We start from the raw sequence: 17,286 nt of genomic DNA, 5'->3' as shown, positions 1-17,286 counted from the left end.
TTCCTCCTTTCCGCCTTCCTCCTTTCCCGCCCTTCTTTCCTCCCTCTTCCTCCCTCCCTCTTCCTTCCTCCCTCCCTCCCTCTTCCTCCCTCCCTCCCTCTTCCTCCCTCCCTCCCTCCCTCTTCCTCCCTCCCTCTTCCTCCCTCCCTCTTCCTCCCTCCCTCTTCCTCCCTCCCTCTTCCTCCCTCCCTCTTCCTCTCCCTCTTCCTTCCTTCTCTCCTTCTCCTCTTTTCCTTCTCTCCCTCCCTCCCTCTTCCTTCCTTCTCTCCCTCCCTCCCTCTTCCTTCCTTCTCTCCCTCCCTCCCTCTTCCTTCCTTCTCTCCCTCCCTCCCTCTTCCTTCCTTCTCTCCCTCCCTCCCTCTTCCTTCCTCCCTCCCTCTTTCTTCCTCCCTCCCTCTTTCTTCCTCCCTCCCTCTTTCTTCCTCCCTCCCTCCCTCCCTCTTCCTCCCTCCCTCCCTCTTCCTCCCTCCCTCCCTCTTCCTCCCTCCCTCTTCTCCCTCTTCCTCCCTCCCCCTCCCTCTTCCTCCCTCCCTCTCCCTCCCTCCCTCTTCCTTCCTTCCTTCCTCCCTCCCTCCCTCTCTTCCTCCCTCCCTCCCTCCCTCTCTTCCTCCCTCCCTCCCTCCCTCCCTCTCTTCCTCCCTCCCTCCCTCCCCCTCCCTCTCTTCCTCCCTTCCTCCCTCCCTCCCTCTCTTCCTCCCTCCCTCCCTCTCTTCCTCCCTCCCTCCCTCTCTATCTCCCTCCCTTCCTCCCTCCCTCCCTCCCTCTTCCTTCCTCCCTCCCTCCCTCCCTCTTCCTTCCTCCCTCCCTTCCTCTCTTCCTCCCTCCCTCTTCCTCCCTCCCTCTTCCTCCCTCCCTCCCTCTTCCTCCCTCCCTCCCTCCCTCTTCCTTCCTCCCTCCCTCCCTCCCTCTTCCTCCCTCCCTCCCTCTTCCTCCCTCCCTCCCTCCCTCTTCCTTCCTCCCTCCCTCCCTCCCTCTTCCTCCCTCCCTCCCTCTCCCTCCCTCCCTCCCTCCCTCTCCCTCCCTCCCTCCCTCCCTCTTCCTCCCTCCCTCCCTCTTCCTCCCTCCCTTCCTCCCTCTTCCTCCCTCTTCCTCCCTCCCTCCCTCTTCCTTCCTCCCTCCCTCCCTCCCTCTTCCTTCCTCCCTCCCTCTTCCTTCCTCCCTCCCTCTTCCTTCCTCCCTCCCTCTTCCTTCCTCCCTCCCTCCCTCTTCCTTCCTCCCTCCCTCCCTCCCTCTTCCTTCCTCCCTCTTCCTTCCTCTTCCTTCCTCTCTTCCTTCCTCCCTCCCTCCCTCTTCCTCCCTCCCTCTTCCTCCCTCCCTCTTCCTCCCTCCCTCTTCCTCCCTCCCTCCCTCTTCCTCCCTCCCTCCCTCTCTTCCTTCCTCCCTCCCCTCTCTTCCTCCCTCCCTCCCTCTCTTCCTCCCTCCCTCCCCTCTCTTCCTTCCTCCCTCCCTCTCTTCCTTCCTCCTCCCTCTCTTCCTTCCTCCCTCCCTCTCTTCCTTCCTCCCTCCCTCTCTTCCTTCCTCCCTCCCTCTCTTCCTTCCTCCCTCCCTCTCTTCCTTCCTCCCTCCCTCTCTTCCTTCCTCCCTCCCTCTCTTCCTTCCTCCCTCCCTCTCTTCCTTCCTCCCTCCCTCTCTTCCTTCCTCCCTCCCTCTCTTCCTTCCTCCCTCCCTCTCTTCCTTCCTCCCTCCCTCTCTTCCTTCCTCCCTCCCTCTCTTCCTCCCTCCCTCCCTCTCTTCCTCCCTCTTCCTCCCTCTCTTCCTCCCTCTTCCTCCCTCTCTTCCTCCCTCTTCCTTCCTCCCTCCCTCCCTCTTCCTTCCTCCCTCCCTCCCTCTTCCTTCCTCCCTCCCTCTCTTCCTTCCTCCCTCCCTCTCTTCCTTCCTCCCTCCCTCTCTTCCTTCCTCCCTCCCTCTCTTCCTCCCTCCCTCCCTCTTCCTTCCTCCCTCCCTCTTCCTTCCTCCCTCCCTCTTCCTCCCTCCCTCCCTCTTCCTCCCTCCCTCCCTCTTCCTTCCTCCCTCTCTTCCTTCCTCCCTCTCTTCCTCCCTCCCTCTCTTCCTTCCTCCCTCTCTTCCTTCCTCCCTCCCTCCCTCTCTTCCTTCCTCCCTCCCTCTCTTCCTTCCTCCCTCCCTCTCTTCCTTCCTCCCTCCCTCTCTTCCTTCCTCCCTCCCCCTCTTCCTCCCTTCCTCCCTCCCTCTCTTCCTCCCTCTTCCTTCCTCCTTTCCTCCCTTCCTTCCTCCTTTCCTCCCTCCCTTCCTCCCTTCCTCCCTTCCTCCTTTCCTCCCTTCCTCCCTTCCTCCCTCCCTTCCTTCCTCCTTTCCTCCCTCCTTTCCTCCTTTCCTCCCTTCCTCCTTTCCTCCCTTCCTCCTTTCCTCCCTTCCTCCTTTCCTCCCTTCCTCCTTTCCTCCCTTCCTCCTTTCCTCCCTTCCTCCTTTCCTCCCTTCCTCCTTTCCTCCCTTCCTCCTTTCCTCCCTCCCTCCCTCTTCCTCCCTCTCTCTTCCTCCCTCTCTCTTCCTCCCTCTCTCTTCCTTCCTCCCTCTTCCTCCCTCCCTCCCTCTTCCTCCCTCCCTCTTCCTCCCTCCCTCTTCCTCCCTTCCTCCCTCCCTCTTCCTCCCTCCCTCCCTCCCTCTTCCTCCCTTCCTTCCTCCCTCCCTCCCTCTTCCACCCTCCCTCTTCCTTCCTTCCTTCCTTCCTCCCTCCCTCCCTCTTCTTTCCTTCCTTCCTTCCTCCCTCCCTCCCTCTTCTTTCCTTCCTTCCTTCCTCCCTCCCTCCCTCTTCTTTCCTTCCTTCCTTCCTCCCTCCCTCCCTCTTCTTTCCTTCCTTCCTTCCTCCCTCCCTCTTCCCTCCCTCCCTCTTCCTTCCTCCCTCCCTCCTTTCCTTCCTCCTCTCCTCCCTCCCTCCCTTCCTTCCTTCCTCCCTTCTTTCCTTCCTCCCTTCTTTCCTTCCGCCTTTCCTCCCTTCCGCCTTTCCTCCCTTCCGCCTTTCCTCCCTTCCGCCTTTCCTCCCTTCCGCCTTTCCTCCCTTCTTTCCTCCCTCCTTTCCTCCCTTCCTCCCTTCCTCCTTTCCTCCCTTCCTCCTTTCCTCCCTTCCTCCCTTCCTTCCTCCCTTCCTCCCTTCCTCCCTCCCTCCCTCCTTTCCTCCCTCCCTCCCTCCTTTCCTCCCTCCCTCCTTTCCTCCCTCCCTCCCTCCCTCCCTCGCTCCTTTCCTCCCTCCCTCCCTCGCTCCCTCGCTCCCTTCCTTCCTCCCTCGCTCGCTCCCTTCCTTCCTCCCTCGCTCCCTTCCTTCCTCCCTCCCTCGCTCCCTTCCTTCCTCCCTCGCTCCCTTCCTTCCTCCCTCCCTCGCTCCCTTCCTTCCTCCCTCCCTCTTCCTCCCTTCCCCTCCTTCCCTTCATTCCTTTTTCCCTCCCTCTTCCTCCTGGCACCCCCATCTTGTCTTTTCTCTCCTTTTTGTTTTCTTGTCTCTCTCTCCCCCTCAGGAACAAGAATGTTTCCAGGAAGAGCTGAGAAGAGCTCAGAGGAAGCTGCTGAAAGTCTCCAGGGACAAAAGGTAAATCCTCCTGATAGAGGTTGGTAGAACCAGGAGTTATTCATATATAGTCATTAGCCATGTCTCCAGATACAGGTCTGCTTTTGAAACATCTCTCAAGGCAAAATAAAAACATGTTTAGTACATCTCTGCAATACATTTACATGTGTAGAAAGAAAAAGAAAACTGGATGTGCCAGAAATATAGTGTGTTCCTTCCTCCCTCTGTCAATTCGTAGGCATTTGGTGTCAACTCTGCGTACTTCATTTCTTATATTTTACAAAGAACACAGACTCCTCCTCATCTCCATAACCCGTTCCCCCTCCTCATCTCCAGAACCTCTTCTAATTTCCTACCCCCTTCCCCCGTAACTCCTTCACCTATTCATGACCCGTTTCCTAATCTTCAGAAACCCTCCTCCCCTCCCTCTGTAATCCTTCCTCACCTCCCTAACTCCTTCTCATCCCCCCTCCTTGTCTTCTCTATAATACCTTCTCATCCCCCCTCCCTCTCATCTCTGTGACCCTCTTCATTTCCATAACCTCTTGTCATTTTCCCCCCTCCTTCTCATATTCATAACCCCTCTTCCTCATCTCCTTAACCCCTTCTCAACCCTCCTCATCTCTGTACTCCATCCTCATCTCCATAACCCCTTGTCATCCCTTCTCATCTCCATAACCCCTTGTCATCCCTTCTCATCTCCATAACCCCTTGTCATCCCTTCTCATCTCCATAACCCCTTGTCATCCCTTCTCATCTCCATAACCCCTTGTCATCCCTTCTCCTCCTCGTCTCCATAACCCCTTCTCATCCCTTCTCCTCATCTCTGTACTCCATCCTCATCTCCATAACCCCTTGTCATCCTTTCTCCTCCTCATCTCCATAACCCCTTGTCATCCTTTCTCCTCCTCATCTCCATAACCCCTTGTCATCCTTTCTCCTCCTCATCTCCATAACCCCTTGTCATCCTTTCTCCTCCTCATCTCCATAACCCCTTGTCATCCTTTCTCCTCCTCATCTCCATAACCCCTTGTCATCCTTTCTCCTCCTCATCTCCATAACCCCTTGTCATCCTTTCTCCTCCTCATCTCCATAACCCCTTGTCATCCCTTCTCCTCCTCATCTCCATAACCCCTTGCCATCCCTTCTCCTCCTCATCTCCATAACCCCTTGCAATCCCTTCTCCTCCTCATCTCCATAACCCCTTGTCATCCCTTCTCCTCCTCATCTCCATAACCCCTTGTCATCCCTTCTCCTCCTCATCTCCATAACCCCTTGTCATCCCTTCTCCTCCTCATCTCCATAACCCCTTGTCATCCCTTCTCCTCCTCATCTCCATAACCCCTTGTCATCCCTTCTCCTCCTCATCTCCATAACCCCTTGTCATCCCTTCTCCTCCTCATCTCCATAACCCCTTGTCATCCCTTCTCCTCCTCATCTCCATAACCCCTTGTCATCCCCTCTCCTCCTCATCTCCATAACCCCTTGTCATCCCCTCTCCTCCTCATCTCCATAACCCCTTGTCATCCCCTCTCCTCCTCATCTCCATAACCCCTTGTCATCCCCCCTCCTCCTCATCTCCATAACCCCTTGTCATCCCCCCTCCTCCTCATCTCCATAACCCCTTGTCATCCCCCCTCCTCCTCATCTCCATAACCCCTTGTCATCCCCCCTCCTCCTCATCTCCATAACCCCTTGTCACCCCCCCCCCCCTCCTCCTCATCTCCATAACCCCTTGTCACCCCCCCCCCTCCTCCTCATCTCCATAACCCCTTCTCATCCCTCCTCCTCCTCATCTCTGTACTCCATCCTCATCTCCATAACCCCTTGTTATTTCCCATCCTCCTCATCTCCATAACCCCTTGTCATTCTTCTCCTCCTCCTCTCCATAACCCGTTGTCATCCCCCCTCATCTCCTTAATCCCTTCTCATCCCCCCCTCCTCCTCATCTCTGTGACCCCCTTTCATCTCCATAACCTCTCTTCCTCATCTCTATAACCCCTTCTCATCCCTTTTCCTCCTCTCTGTACTTCATCCTCATCTCCATAACCCCTTGTTTTCTCCCCTCCTCCTCATCTCCATGACCCCTTGTCATCCCCCCTCATCATCTCCATAATCCCTTGTCATTGCCCCCCTCCCCCCCCCCCCTTCTCATCTTCATAACCTCTCTTCCTCATCTCCATAACCCCTTCTCATCCCCTTTCCTCCTCTCTGTACTCCATCCTCATCTCCATAACCCCCTCCTCATCCCTCCTCCTCTTCATCTCCATAACCCCTCCTTGTGTACAGGAAGTTTTCTGCTCACCAGATTTCTGGCAGGATCAACAAGTATCCAAAAGGGAGTAAATAAGAGTAGTTCAGTGTTAGGGTTCACATACACTTTAAGTCATGAACTCTGCCGTGATTGGTTGAAGTGCATCTACAGCCAACATTTTATATTCTGTTTTGGATAAAGTATGGAGGGTTTAGGACTCCTGTCTGTGTCCCTGCTATGGAGATAACACTTAATTCCAAAAATTGGAGGCAAATTCTCTGTTATACACGTCACTGGAACAGGTGTCCACATGGGAGATTTCCCCTTGTCTCCTGTTCTGGTAACAGCTGTAAAATGTTGGATTCCCATCCCTTTCTGTCATGAGACATGACCACCAATAAAACTCTGACAGATGTTCTAACCCTTCCTCTGCTCCATTCAAAACTAAGGGCTTGTTCACATGTGCGGCAAGGACTGGTGCTCCTCTGAAAAGCAATCCACACAGATTTTCTTTTGGGCTTGTTCACACGTGAAGTTTGGGGTCTGTAAAACCTTGCTGTTGAGACAGCTTTTACTGCCCCTCCAATACTACCCCCTTCAGCTGCAGATTGTTGTACATTATGTTGCTGCAAGACTTATACCCCCTGTTAGTTTTTGCGGCCTTAGCACCAAATGGGACTCATTCAAGTGAATTGGACCACTCTGCAAGCACCTCAGAACCATGTGCAATACGTACGGTTGCAGCTTGCTTGTGCGATGACCAAGGGGTTAAAGCAGGCATTGAGGAGTTGATACAACACCTTCTCACCACCTGTCCAATGCTTTTCATTCAGATCGCTCTTCAGAGAGCACCACTAGTGTGAGCAAGCCTATATAGAGGTGTTTAACATGTGAGGAAGCAATATGTCGCCTTCTGATTTAACACTTTAATTGCCATACATGCTGCAATCACGTGCTTCGCAACCGCCTAGTTTTCCCAGCCACACCTGAGAATGAAACCTAATAGAAAAGGTTTTTGCTGTAGCACAGATGCCTGTTATTGCTGTGTTCTGTGTAATCAGAAAGCAGAGGGTCGCCTACTGACTGCTGTGCTTTGTCTCCTCAGCTTCTTATTGGACAGGATCCTGCAGTATGAAAACGTGGATGACGACTCCTCAGGTACAATATGGGAATGTCCTCCTGCGCTCAATATGAATCATTCCCTATCCTAACAGCTGCTATCACTCTGCCTTAACCAATAGGTAATAAAATACCACACACAAAAATAGTGAAGCGCTAAAAAAAATCCCTATATATATACATAAGTACCATCAAAACTGTAATAATTACAAAATGCCATCAACATAAAATACATTTATCTGTGAGATATCTTAAATGAATAAATATATCATAAATAAACGTGACATAAATAACTCATAATAGTATAAACCCATGATTAAAAATAAATAGCAAAATTAATATTCCCTTAATTTTTCTTCAAATTAATCAGTGATATGAAATCAAAATCCATGATTATGATATTCAATAATGCAAAAATTAATATATCCGTGATAAATTGTGACAGACCTGTAAGATTGGAATTAATAAAACTGTGATTCTTAATCAAAATAAGTGATTATTAATTAACCACTTGCCTACCAGGCACTTATACCCCCTTATTTACCAGGCCAATTTTCAGCATTCAGCGCTGCCGCACTTTGACAATTGCGCGGTCATGCAACATTGTACCCATATGAAATTTTGATCATTTTTTTCTCACAAATAGAGCTTTCTTTTGGTGGTATTTAATCGCCACTGGGCGCTTTACTTTTTGCGCTATAAATAAAAAAAGTGCAAAAAATTTGAAAAAAAAAGTTTCTTTGTTTCTATTATAAAATTTTTCAAACAGGTATTTTTTCTCCTTCACTGATGTGCGTTGATGAGGCAGCACTGATGGGCACTGATAGGCGGCACTGATGGGCACTGATAGACAGCACTAATGAGGTGGCACGGATAGGCGGCACTAATATGCAGCACTGATAGGTGACACTGATGATGGGTACTGATAGACGGCACTGACTGGCATCACTGCTGGGCACTGACTGGCGGCACTGACTGGCACAACCCCTGGGCACTGACTGGTGGCACTGCTGGGTGGCACTGCTGGGCTGCACAGGTGGGTGGCACTGCTGGGCTGCACAGGTGGGTGGCACTGCTGGGCTGCACAGGTGGGTGGCACTGCTGGGCTGCACAGGTGGGTGGCACTGCTGGGCTGCACAGGTGGGTGGCACTGCTGGGCTGCACAGGTGGGTGGCACTGCTGGGCACAGGTGTGTGACACTGCAGAGTGGCACAGGTGTGTGACACTGCAGAGTGGCACAGGTGGGTGCACTGCTGGGCACAGGTGGGCGGAGCTAGTGGGCGCACTGCTGGGCACAGGTGGGCGGAACTTGCGGGTGGCACTGCTGGGCACCGATCATCAGGGCACTGATCATCAGTGCCCTGATGATCGGTGCCGATCCCCGCTCTGACAACTGCCGGTTCTCGGCAGTACTTTCCTCACGATCTGACAGCGTGAGGAAAGTGCAGCCGAGAACCGGCACTTGCATTTCCCTCTGATCAGCGTGTCATTGGACACCGCTGATCACGTGGTAAAAGGCCGCTGTGGTTGGCCTTTTACCACATCACGTGATCAGCTGTGTCCGTAGGACACAGCGATCACGGAGATCGCCAGGTGCGCGCCCCCTGGGGCGCGCAGGAGAGCACGTTCTGGGAGGACGTCATATGACGTCCACTCAGAACTGGCCGGCCGCAGTGCAGCCGTCATTCGGCTATGTGCGGTCGGCAGGTAGTTAATGTGACGAACCATATATCAAAATATTCAATAGAAAATAAATTATATATTAAATCCACTATTTTCTTGTGATAAATAAATACATAAAAAAACTGTGTCTAAAATCAGTAAAAAAAGTCCATGCAATGTTGTGAAAACACACAGTGATCTTCACTTCTAGTGCTCAAAAAGGAATCCTCCAATGGCAGAAATGCCTGCTCCTCAGGTACAATGACGCAAGGACCTGGGCGGGCTACTAGGGAAAATTGTGGGCAATTAAACTAACACTCTCCTCCCCTTTTTTTGCTCAGATTCTGATATGACAGCTTCATCGGAGAACAGCGACACTGAGGGAGGCCGGGACACCAGCACACCTACGGCTAAGAGGTACGATCAGCCCATCTTCTGTGCATGGCTAGCCATGTGAAAGGTTGTTCTCTGTAATCTCTTCCTATACCTTCCACAGGAAGCGAAGTCCCTCGGCTGGTCCTGCCTCCCCACCACCCTCCTCATCATCAGCCTTATCCTTGCATGCAGCTGGAGGGTCCTACTTGAGTGCAGTAAGTGTTAGCCCCCCTTATCATAGCGAGGCTCTAATCCTCCTATTTCCCTGCATCTTCCTTATTATTTAAAAAAATAAAGAAACATATATATCTTTTTTTTTTTTTTTTTTCATTGGGAGACAAAGCATTGCACCCACGATCAGCAGATGCAATAGGAAGAAGGGTCAGCGGCACACCGGAGGATAGATGAGCATAGTGGATATTTATTGATCCATAGGACACACAAAACACCAGGACATGAATACAGGACCTGTTAACGCGTTTCACACCATCTCGTGATTCATCGTAACCATCAGCAGATCATGGGTGTAATGCCACAGTCCTGCAGACTGTCAGTGTAAGCTGTCTGCTCGTATCTCATACGGGCAGGCAGTTACATAATGACAGGAAGAATCAATGAACTGCCTAGAGTACTCACAGTGCTCTGGTACTTCATTGAGAACTACAAGCCATCCGCTGCAAAGGCTGATGGTAGTTTTAGTTTTGCATTCACAGAGCTCTGTGAATTAATTACGTGGTCTTTTTTTTTTTAATTGTGAGAGCAGGCGCAGGGAGAAGATCCCCGGCCTGCTGTCACAGTGGAGACTTGCGGGGGGTTGCGGGGGCAGCAGTAACATGTTACACCCTTAAGTTCAGGTGTAACATGTTTTAAAAGGTAAATTATCCTTTAGCCCTCATGCACATGGGACGTTTTTACATCTGCTTTTTAGGTTTTTTTTTTTTTTTACTTCTACAGCTAGTAAACCCCCCAGCATGTTGTCCTTTGTATCCATGTACACACACAGACTGGAATCAGCCTTTTTTTGGCTGGGCGAAAAAACCCGAGACTAGTGGGTTTCTAGAGGAGTTTGTTAGCTTGAAAAATGCTCTAATGCTGAAAAACGCGGTAAAACGCTTCAAGCCGGCATTTTTGGACTTTTTTTTTTTTTACCAAAAAAAAAACCGCTAAAAAAGCTGAAAACTCGTTTTTTTTTTTTGTGAGTTTACACAGCTAACGATACCAGCGTTATCAAAACGTCCCGTGTGCATGAGGGCTAAAAGTGAATCTGGTTTTTACCCTGCATGGGTAAATCGCGGATTCTTTCTAAAATAAACTTTAAAAGAAAATGAATATAGTAGCTGCTGCTTCTACTGTAAGCGTTGGATCTGAAGATCTCATTTTGACCTCATTTTAGTGTCACTATCTAGTAACTTAGTGACATCAGAGAAGTGTTCGATGCTTGCAGTCATGTCCTGCATACTTGTGTCAGACGTAGGTAGAGAGGGTAGGCCAGGCAGACTATGTAGTGAACCTGGTATCAGGTAGGTGGAGAGGATTGGCTAGGCAGACTATGTAGTGAATCTGGTGTCAGGTAGGTAGAGAGGGTTGGCCAGGCAGACTATGTAGTGAATCTGGTGTCAGGTAGGTAGGGAGGGTTGGCCAGGCAGACTATGTAGTGAATCTGGTGTCAGGTAGGTAGGGAGGGTTGGCCAGGCAGACTATGTAGTGAATCTGGTGTCAGGTAGGTGGAGAGGGTTGGCCAGGCAGACTATGTAGTGAATCTGGTGTCAGGTAGGTAGAGAGGGTAGGCCAGGCAGACTATGTAGTGAACCTGGTATCAGGTAGGTAGAGAGGATTGGCTAGGCAGACTATGTAGTGAATCTGGTATCAGGTAGGTAGAGAGGGTTGGCCAGGCAGACTATGTAGTGAATCTGGTATCAGGTAGGTAGAGAGGGTTGGCCAGGCAGACTATGTAGTGAATCTGGTATCAGGTAGGTAGAGAGGGTTGGCCAGGCAGACTATGTAGTGAATCTGGTGTCAGGTAGGTAGAGAGGGTTGGCCAGGCAGACTATGTAGTGAAACTGGTGTCAGGTAGGTAGAGAAGGTTGGCCAGGCAGACTATGTAGTGAATCTGGTATCAGGTAGGTAGAGAGGGTTGGCCAGGCAGACTATGTAGTGAATCTGGTGTCAGGTAGGTAGAGAGGGTAGGCCAGGCAGACTATGTAGTGAATCTGGTGTCAGGTAGGTAGAGAGGGTAGGCCAGGCAGACTATGTAGTGAACCTGGTATCAGGTAGGTAGAGAGGGTTGGCTAGGCAGACTATGTAGTGAATCTGGTGTCAGGTAGGTAGGGAGGGTTGGCCAGGCAGACTATGTAGTGAATCTGGTGTCAGGTAGGTAGGGAGGGTTGGCCAGGCAGACTATGTAGTGAATCTGGTGTCAGGTAGGTGGAGAGGGTTGGCCAGGCAGACTATGTAGTGAATCTGGTGTCAGGTAGGTAGAGAGGGTAGGCCAGGCAGACTATGTAGTGAACCTGGTATCAGGTAGGTAGAGAGGATTGGCTAGGCAGACTATGTAGTGAATCTGGTATCAGGTAGGTAGAGAGGGTTGGCCAGGCAGACTATGTAGTGAATCTGGTATCAGGTAGGTAGAGAGGGTTGGCCAGGCAGACTATGTAGTGAATCTGGTATCAGGTAGGTAGAGAGGGTTGGCCAGGCAGACTATGTAGTGAATCTGGTATCAGGTAGGTAGAGAGGGTTGGCCAGGCAGACTATGTAGTGAATCTGGTGTCAGGTAGGTAGAGAGGGTTGGCCAGGCAGACTATGTAGTGAAACTGGTGTCAGGTAGGTAGAGAAGGTTGGCCAGGCAGACTATGTAGTGAATCTGGTATCAGGTAGGTAGAGAGGGTTGGCCAGGCAGACTATGTAGTGAATCTGGTGTCAGGTAGGTAGGGAGGGTTGGCCAGGCAGACTATGTAGTGAATCTGGTGTCAGGTAGGTGGAGAGGGTTGGCCAGGCAGACTATGTAGTGAATCTGGTGTCAGGTAGGTAGAGAGGGTAGGCCAGGCAGACTATGTAGTGAACCTGGTATCAGGTAGGTAGAGAGGGTAGGCCAGGCAGACTATGTAGTGAACCTGGTATCAGGTAGGTAGAGAGGGTAGGCCAGGCAGACTATGTAGTGAATCTGGTATCAGGTAGGTAGAGAGGGTTGGCCAGGCAGACTATGTAGTGAATCTGGTATCAGGTAGGTAGAGAGGGTAGGCCAGGCAGACTATGTAGTGAATCTGGTGTCAGGTAGGTAGAGAGGGTTGGCCAGGCAGACTATGTAGTGAATCTGGTGTCAGGTAGGTAGAGAGGGTTGGCCAGGCAGACTATGTAGTGAAACTGGTGTCAGGTAGGTAGAGAAGGTTGGCCAGGCAGACTATGTAGTGAATCTGGTGTCAGGTAGGTAGAGAGGGTTGGCCAGGCAGACTATGTAGTGAATCTGGTGTCAGGTAGGTAGAGAGGGTTGGCCAGGCAGACCATGTAGTGAATCTGGTGTCGGGTAGGTAGAGAGGGTCGGCCAGGCAGACTATGTAGTGAATCTGGTATCGGGTAGGTAGAGAGGGTTGGCCAGGCAGACTATGTAGTGAATCTGGTGTCAGGTAGGTGGAGAGGGTTGGCCAGGCAGACTATGTAGTGAATCTGGTGTCAGGTAGGTAGAGAGGGTTGGCCAGGCAGACTATGTAGTGAATCTGGTATCAGAACGTCACCCGGGTCTTGCGCCATTCAGAAATAAGTCAGCAATGATCAGATTAAGTTATTAAAGGGCCAATCAGGTTTGTGCTCAAAGGGGCTCTTTCATGAGAACAATATGGAGGCTGTTTCTGCTCACACGAGTTGTATTGTGCGCAGTACACATGTGCATTTCCAGCATCAGATGGGAGGAGCCCGAGTGTGTACTACCCTGTGCATGCACCACGACCATTGTACACTCAGTAAAAGAAACTGCAAGAAGATGCATTTTTATTTGGTAGCAGATACTTTGATGTTGTAAGGCAGAAGGAAGCCTTTCCTCTGATCCTCTAGTGATTGGACTGTACATTGTAACTTTGTAGCCAGTCACAAGGTGAGAGGTTGTGGCATGCACTGATCTGTGTCAGTTAGTTGCGAATGCAGCCAAGACCTGCACAGACATCAGGATTTAGGCCCAGATCACATCCATGTGGCTCTGCGGGCCGCGTTTGCACAGGTATGGCTGCCCATTCATTTGACTGGGCTGCTGTGCCTGCAATTCCTGCAGGGGAACAAGGTCTTTGTACCTTTTTTTTAATATGCAGCCACACGGAAACAGTATGGTGCTTTGGCAACATGCATTTCCATGTGTTAGAAGCTGCACCGCATTTTTCAGTGCATGAGGGTACCGTTAGGAGTCAAAGGCACCCTTGCGCATTTCTTTCATTCACTGCATTTTGTGTGTGACTGCGGGAATGCATGCCATTTACACGGCATCCTGCACCTGCACAGATGTGAACCCAGGCTTACATGTCCGTGTCCAGATATTGATGATGGCCCTGGATGAGGTCTGAACAAAGGCAGCACTGTCCTGGATTCATTGGGGTAGATTTTAGGCTAGGTTCACATCTGTGCGGGTGGTGCCGCTGCGGATCCGCATGAAAATTCGTGCAGCCGCACCACCCGCACAGAGAAATGCAGACCTGCGGGCGGGTGCCATTAGTTCTAATGGCACACCGCCCGCACTGGGAAATGCAATTGTAACGGGAACCTCGGCTGCGTTTTCGGAAGAAGTGCCGGGACTTCTTCCCTGCGTGGCGTGGGAGTCCATTCACATGAATAGGCTCTCGTGCATGCGCAAAACGTGGCCCGCACAGCCACATATATGTGAGCCACGGCTAACTAAGGGCTCATTCACACTTGACTTTATTTCTAACTCTTGCCAAACTCCCCCTATAGCGTTTGACAGGTGTTAGACAGGAGTTTGTGAACCGTTTTTAACGCTCCAAAAACGCCCTATGCGCGTTTTTGCGGTGGTTGGTAGGCGTTTGCCAAGTGTTAAAACCGCACCACAAACGCCTATAATGAAGTTTTAAATGGTGTTAAGGCTACGTTCGCACTAGCGTTGTGTGCAGGCGGCAGAGAGGCGTTTGGGAAGCGTTTTTACGGCTTCCCAAACACCTCTGCCAATTCTGCACATTACAGCACATGGTGCTGTTCTAACGGGAGCGGTAGCGTCGCGGCAAAACGGACGCCTCTGGTCGAGTTAGGAGGAGTTGAAGCCTCCTATTCTAGTCCATGGTGCCGCTCCGTAAACGCCCGGCCGGCGTTTGCGGAGCGGTAACACCATTCGAAATGCATTATAGGCGTTTGTGGGGTGTTTTTAATGCTCGGGAAACGCCTAGCAACCGCCGCTAAACCGCACATGCGGCGTTTGCGGAGCGTTAAAAAACGCTCCGCAGACGCCGGACCAACGCTTGCCAAACGCTATAGGGGCGTTTGGCAAGCGTTGGTAAAACAGTCAAGTGTGAACGAGCCCTAAATGCTCCGCAAACGCCTCACAACCTCGTCACTTGAATGGGAGGCTTCAACTCCTCCTGACTCAACCAGAGTCATCTGTTTTGCCGCGACGCTAACGGTTCCGTGTGAACAACACTGTGTGCTGCCATGTGCAGAATTTTCAGAGGCGTTTGAGAAGAGTTAAAAACGCTTCCGAAACGCCTGTCTGACGCCTGCTGACAGCGCTAGTGTGAACGTAGTCTAAAACTGGAGCACACAGAATGTGGTGCAGCTCTGCACGGCAGCCAATCAGCCTCTAGCTTCAGCTTGTTCAGTTAAGCTTTGACAACAAATCCTGGAAGCTGATTGGTTTCTATGCAGAGCTGCACCAGATTTTTCACTCTCCAGTTTTAGTAAATCCCAATGTGTCAATACTGTGAGAACACATCATGGGGAGTAGGAATAGATGCAGGTGCTGTGTGGTAGTTTGGGGGTAAAAAGACCACCACTGCTCACGTGACCATTTCTGGAGGGGTTCAGACAGGTATGTATTGGACATTTTTGTCTTTTAGATTCTTGTGCTTTCTTTACTTGTGTGACTATTTTTGACATAACAATGCAGATCCACTTACAGCTGAACTCCAGGCACATAGAAGTGGTGCAAATTAATGCAGCTCCGTATTGTTAAGCAGTGTAAGTAGCTGAGTTTTGACTTGCTATCACTCTTTTGCAGTCCCCTGTACAGCCGAGTTCAGACTAGGAGAGGGAGAACAACAAAAATTATAAAAATCAGGTTTCCCCATTCAATAATTGATAAGAGGTCAACAACAGGGTTCCAAAAAGGGAATTCCCAAATAGTAATACATCGAACTAAGGGATACCCAAAGTGGTGTCCTCAGAACCAATCATAACTTGCAAAAAAGGGGAAAAAAGATCTAAGGAAAGGGGTCCAAAGGTCCCAATAAGGACAATCTGTGGCTTGGAATAAATATTTTATTGCAAAATATAAAAACGACAAAGTACAGACCCAACAGAGAACATATTTTCTGTTGGTGGTTGGGTCTGTACTTTATCTGAATTTGTCATTTTTTATATTTTGCAATAAAATATTTAATCCAAGCCACAGATTGTCCTTATTGGGACCCTTTGACCTTTGGAACCCCTTTTCTAAGGTCTTTTTTCCCCTTTTTTGCTAGGAGAGGGAGAAGCTGCACAAAGATGTAATCAGTTCATGTGCTTACATAGAACAGACTGATAGGAGGATAGAGCAGAGAGATGATGCTGCTTCTCCTTTCACTGTTCAGTCACAGGCTGGGGGGAGGGACAAGACCTGTAAATATGACCGAACTGCAGCAGGGGAAAAAAAAAATAGATCTCCTCTTCTGCCAGACAGGGCTGTGCTGTGTAGCAGAGCTGTGTAAATCTCAAGTCTGGATGAACAGAAATACAACTCATTTGGCAAGTAGATCCGCTCCTATATATAGTATTTGTTTCATATGTGTGTGTTCAGCGATTTGCCTGGAGTTCAGCTAAGGAAATATTACTGATGTTAGTGAGCCTGTCTTCAGGGTGGTCCTTGCTCTCCTGTTCCCCCTGAATTTTTTTTTTTTCCTCCCTCTGACTTTCATCATCCCATCTCATGACTTGTGTTCTCTCCCCTCCTCCTCCACCTCTCCCCTCCATCAGATGAGCTCACCCCCCTACACCCCGTTCCCCTCGGAATATCTGGCTCCCATCCCCAACTCCACGCCCCCCAAAACCGACCGACCCAAGAGAGACAGAAAGAGCCGCGGCGTTAACCCCAAGAAGCCCAAGGTACCTGCGTGTGCGAGTTGTTGCGAGTGTGTGATCGTACGAATGCCTATAGAGGGAACGCTGCCCTTTTAATGTGCAATTTTCTTCCTCTTGTTCTGTTTGTCTTCTCCCTGTCCACTCTGATTCCTCTCTCTCTCCTGTCGATAAACTCGCCAGATTCCGCTGAGTCCCCCCTCTAGCTGCGGCGGAGTCCTGCCCTTCAGCCCCCGCTCTTCAGGCCTCTCGTCCCTTTCGTCTTCAAGCAAGCACGCGCCGCCTCCCACCATCCTCAGCACCGTCCCGCAGCAGATGTTCAGCGACGGCGGCGAGGGCAGCGGAGACGAGGGTCCCCTGGATGGAGACGAGGAGGATGACTTGGTCATAGACATTCCTGAGTAAAACTAGTGCATCCGGATGCAATCAAATTTTTGCTGGCCTTGGTTTGTAACCATTTGCACGGACCCCATTCATCTCTGTGGTTACATACTAAACACTTTGGTGAGGATTTTCTCATTCCTCAGTTTCCAGGTCAGCCTCTCAGCCTTCTGATTGCTTGAAGGAACTGGAAACAAGATGGAGACCCTGAAGTTCGCACAGTCGGCTTCCGTAAATGATTGTTCGGTCAAGATTTATTTATATAGATGGCGAAAGATTGGTGGACATGTGACCATCACACCTACACTATATGGCCAAAATGTTGTGGGCGCCCCTCCCAATGATGGTGTTCAGGGGTTTCCAGTGACAGGTACCATTAAAGCCTAACTCCACATTTAATTATTATTATTATTATTATAATGTCATTTAATGTCATTTTTGTCCAATTGACCCAAATGAACTGTTTTTTTGCATTAACAGACACACTTGCTTAGCATGCTGTATTAAGGCTGAACTCCAGGAATTCAGCTTCTTTGTAAAAACTGCAGGCGTGCCAAGTCCAACAAGGTGCCTGCCGCCTCATAGACTTATCTCTTATTACTTATTATTTCCATATGACAGTTTTATTGTGCTCCACTGTGGTCTCAGTTCTTTCAAGAGCAGAGTCACTGGAACTGCTATGCCTGCCCCTCCCCTCCTTCTGCCCATTCACAGAAGACTT

At 50.5% G+C, this 17,286-nt stretch overlaps 1 protein-coding gene across 1 annotated transcript; it reads left to right on the top strand.

Moving 5' to 3' along the window:
* Positions 1-3,456: 3,456 nt before the first annotated feature.
* Positions 3,457-16,962, top strand: INO80E (INO80 complex subunit E). Its single transcript, XM_089664873.1, has 6 exons — positions 3,457-3,538; positions 6,877-6,929; positions 8,894-8,969; positions 9,049-9,142; positions 16,083-16,211; positions 16,368-16,962. Exons 3-6 carry the CDS (start codon positions 8,902-8,904, stop codon positions 16,587-16,589), a joined length of 513 nt encoding a protein of 170 aa, XP_089520999.1. The 5' UTR covers positions 3,457-3,538; positions 6,877-6,929; positions 8,894-8,901; the 3' UTR covers positions 16,590-16,962.
* The last annotated feature ends 324 nt before the right edge of the window (positions 16,963-17,286 follow it).

This window comes from Staurois parvus, unplaced genomic scaffold (genome assembly GCF_062004578.1).
Source record: "Staurois parvus isolate SC_StPar_1 unplaced genomic scaffold, SC_StPar_1.0 ptg002083l, whole genome shotgun sequence".
In the NCBI taxonomy this organism is placed as follows: Eukaryota; Metazoa; Chordata; class Amphibia; order Anura; family Ranidae; genus Staurois; species Staurois parvus.
The sequence above is the reverse complement of the archived record's forward strand: the minus strand, read 5'-3'. Positions and strand labels throughout refer to the sequence as shown.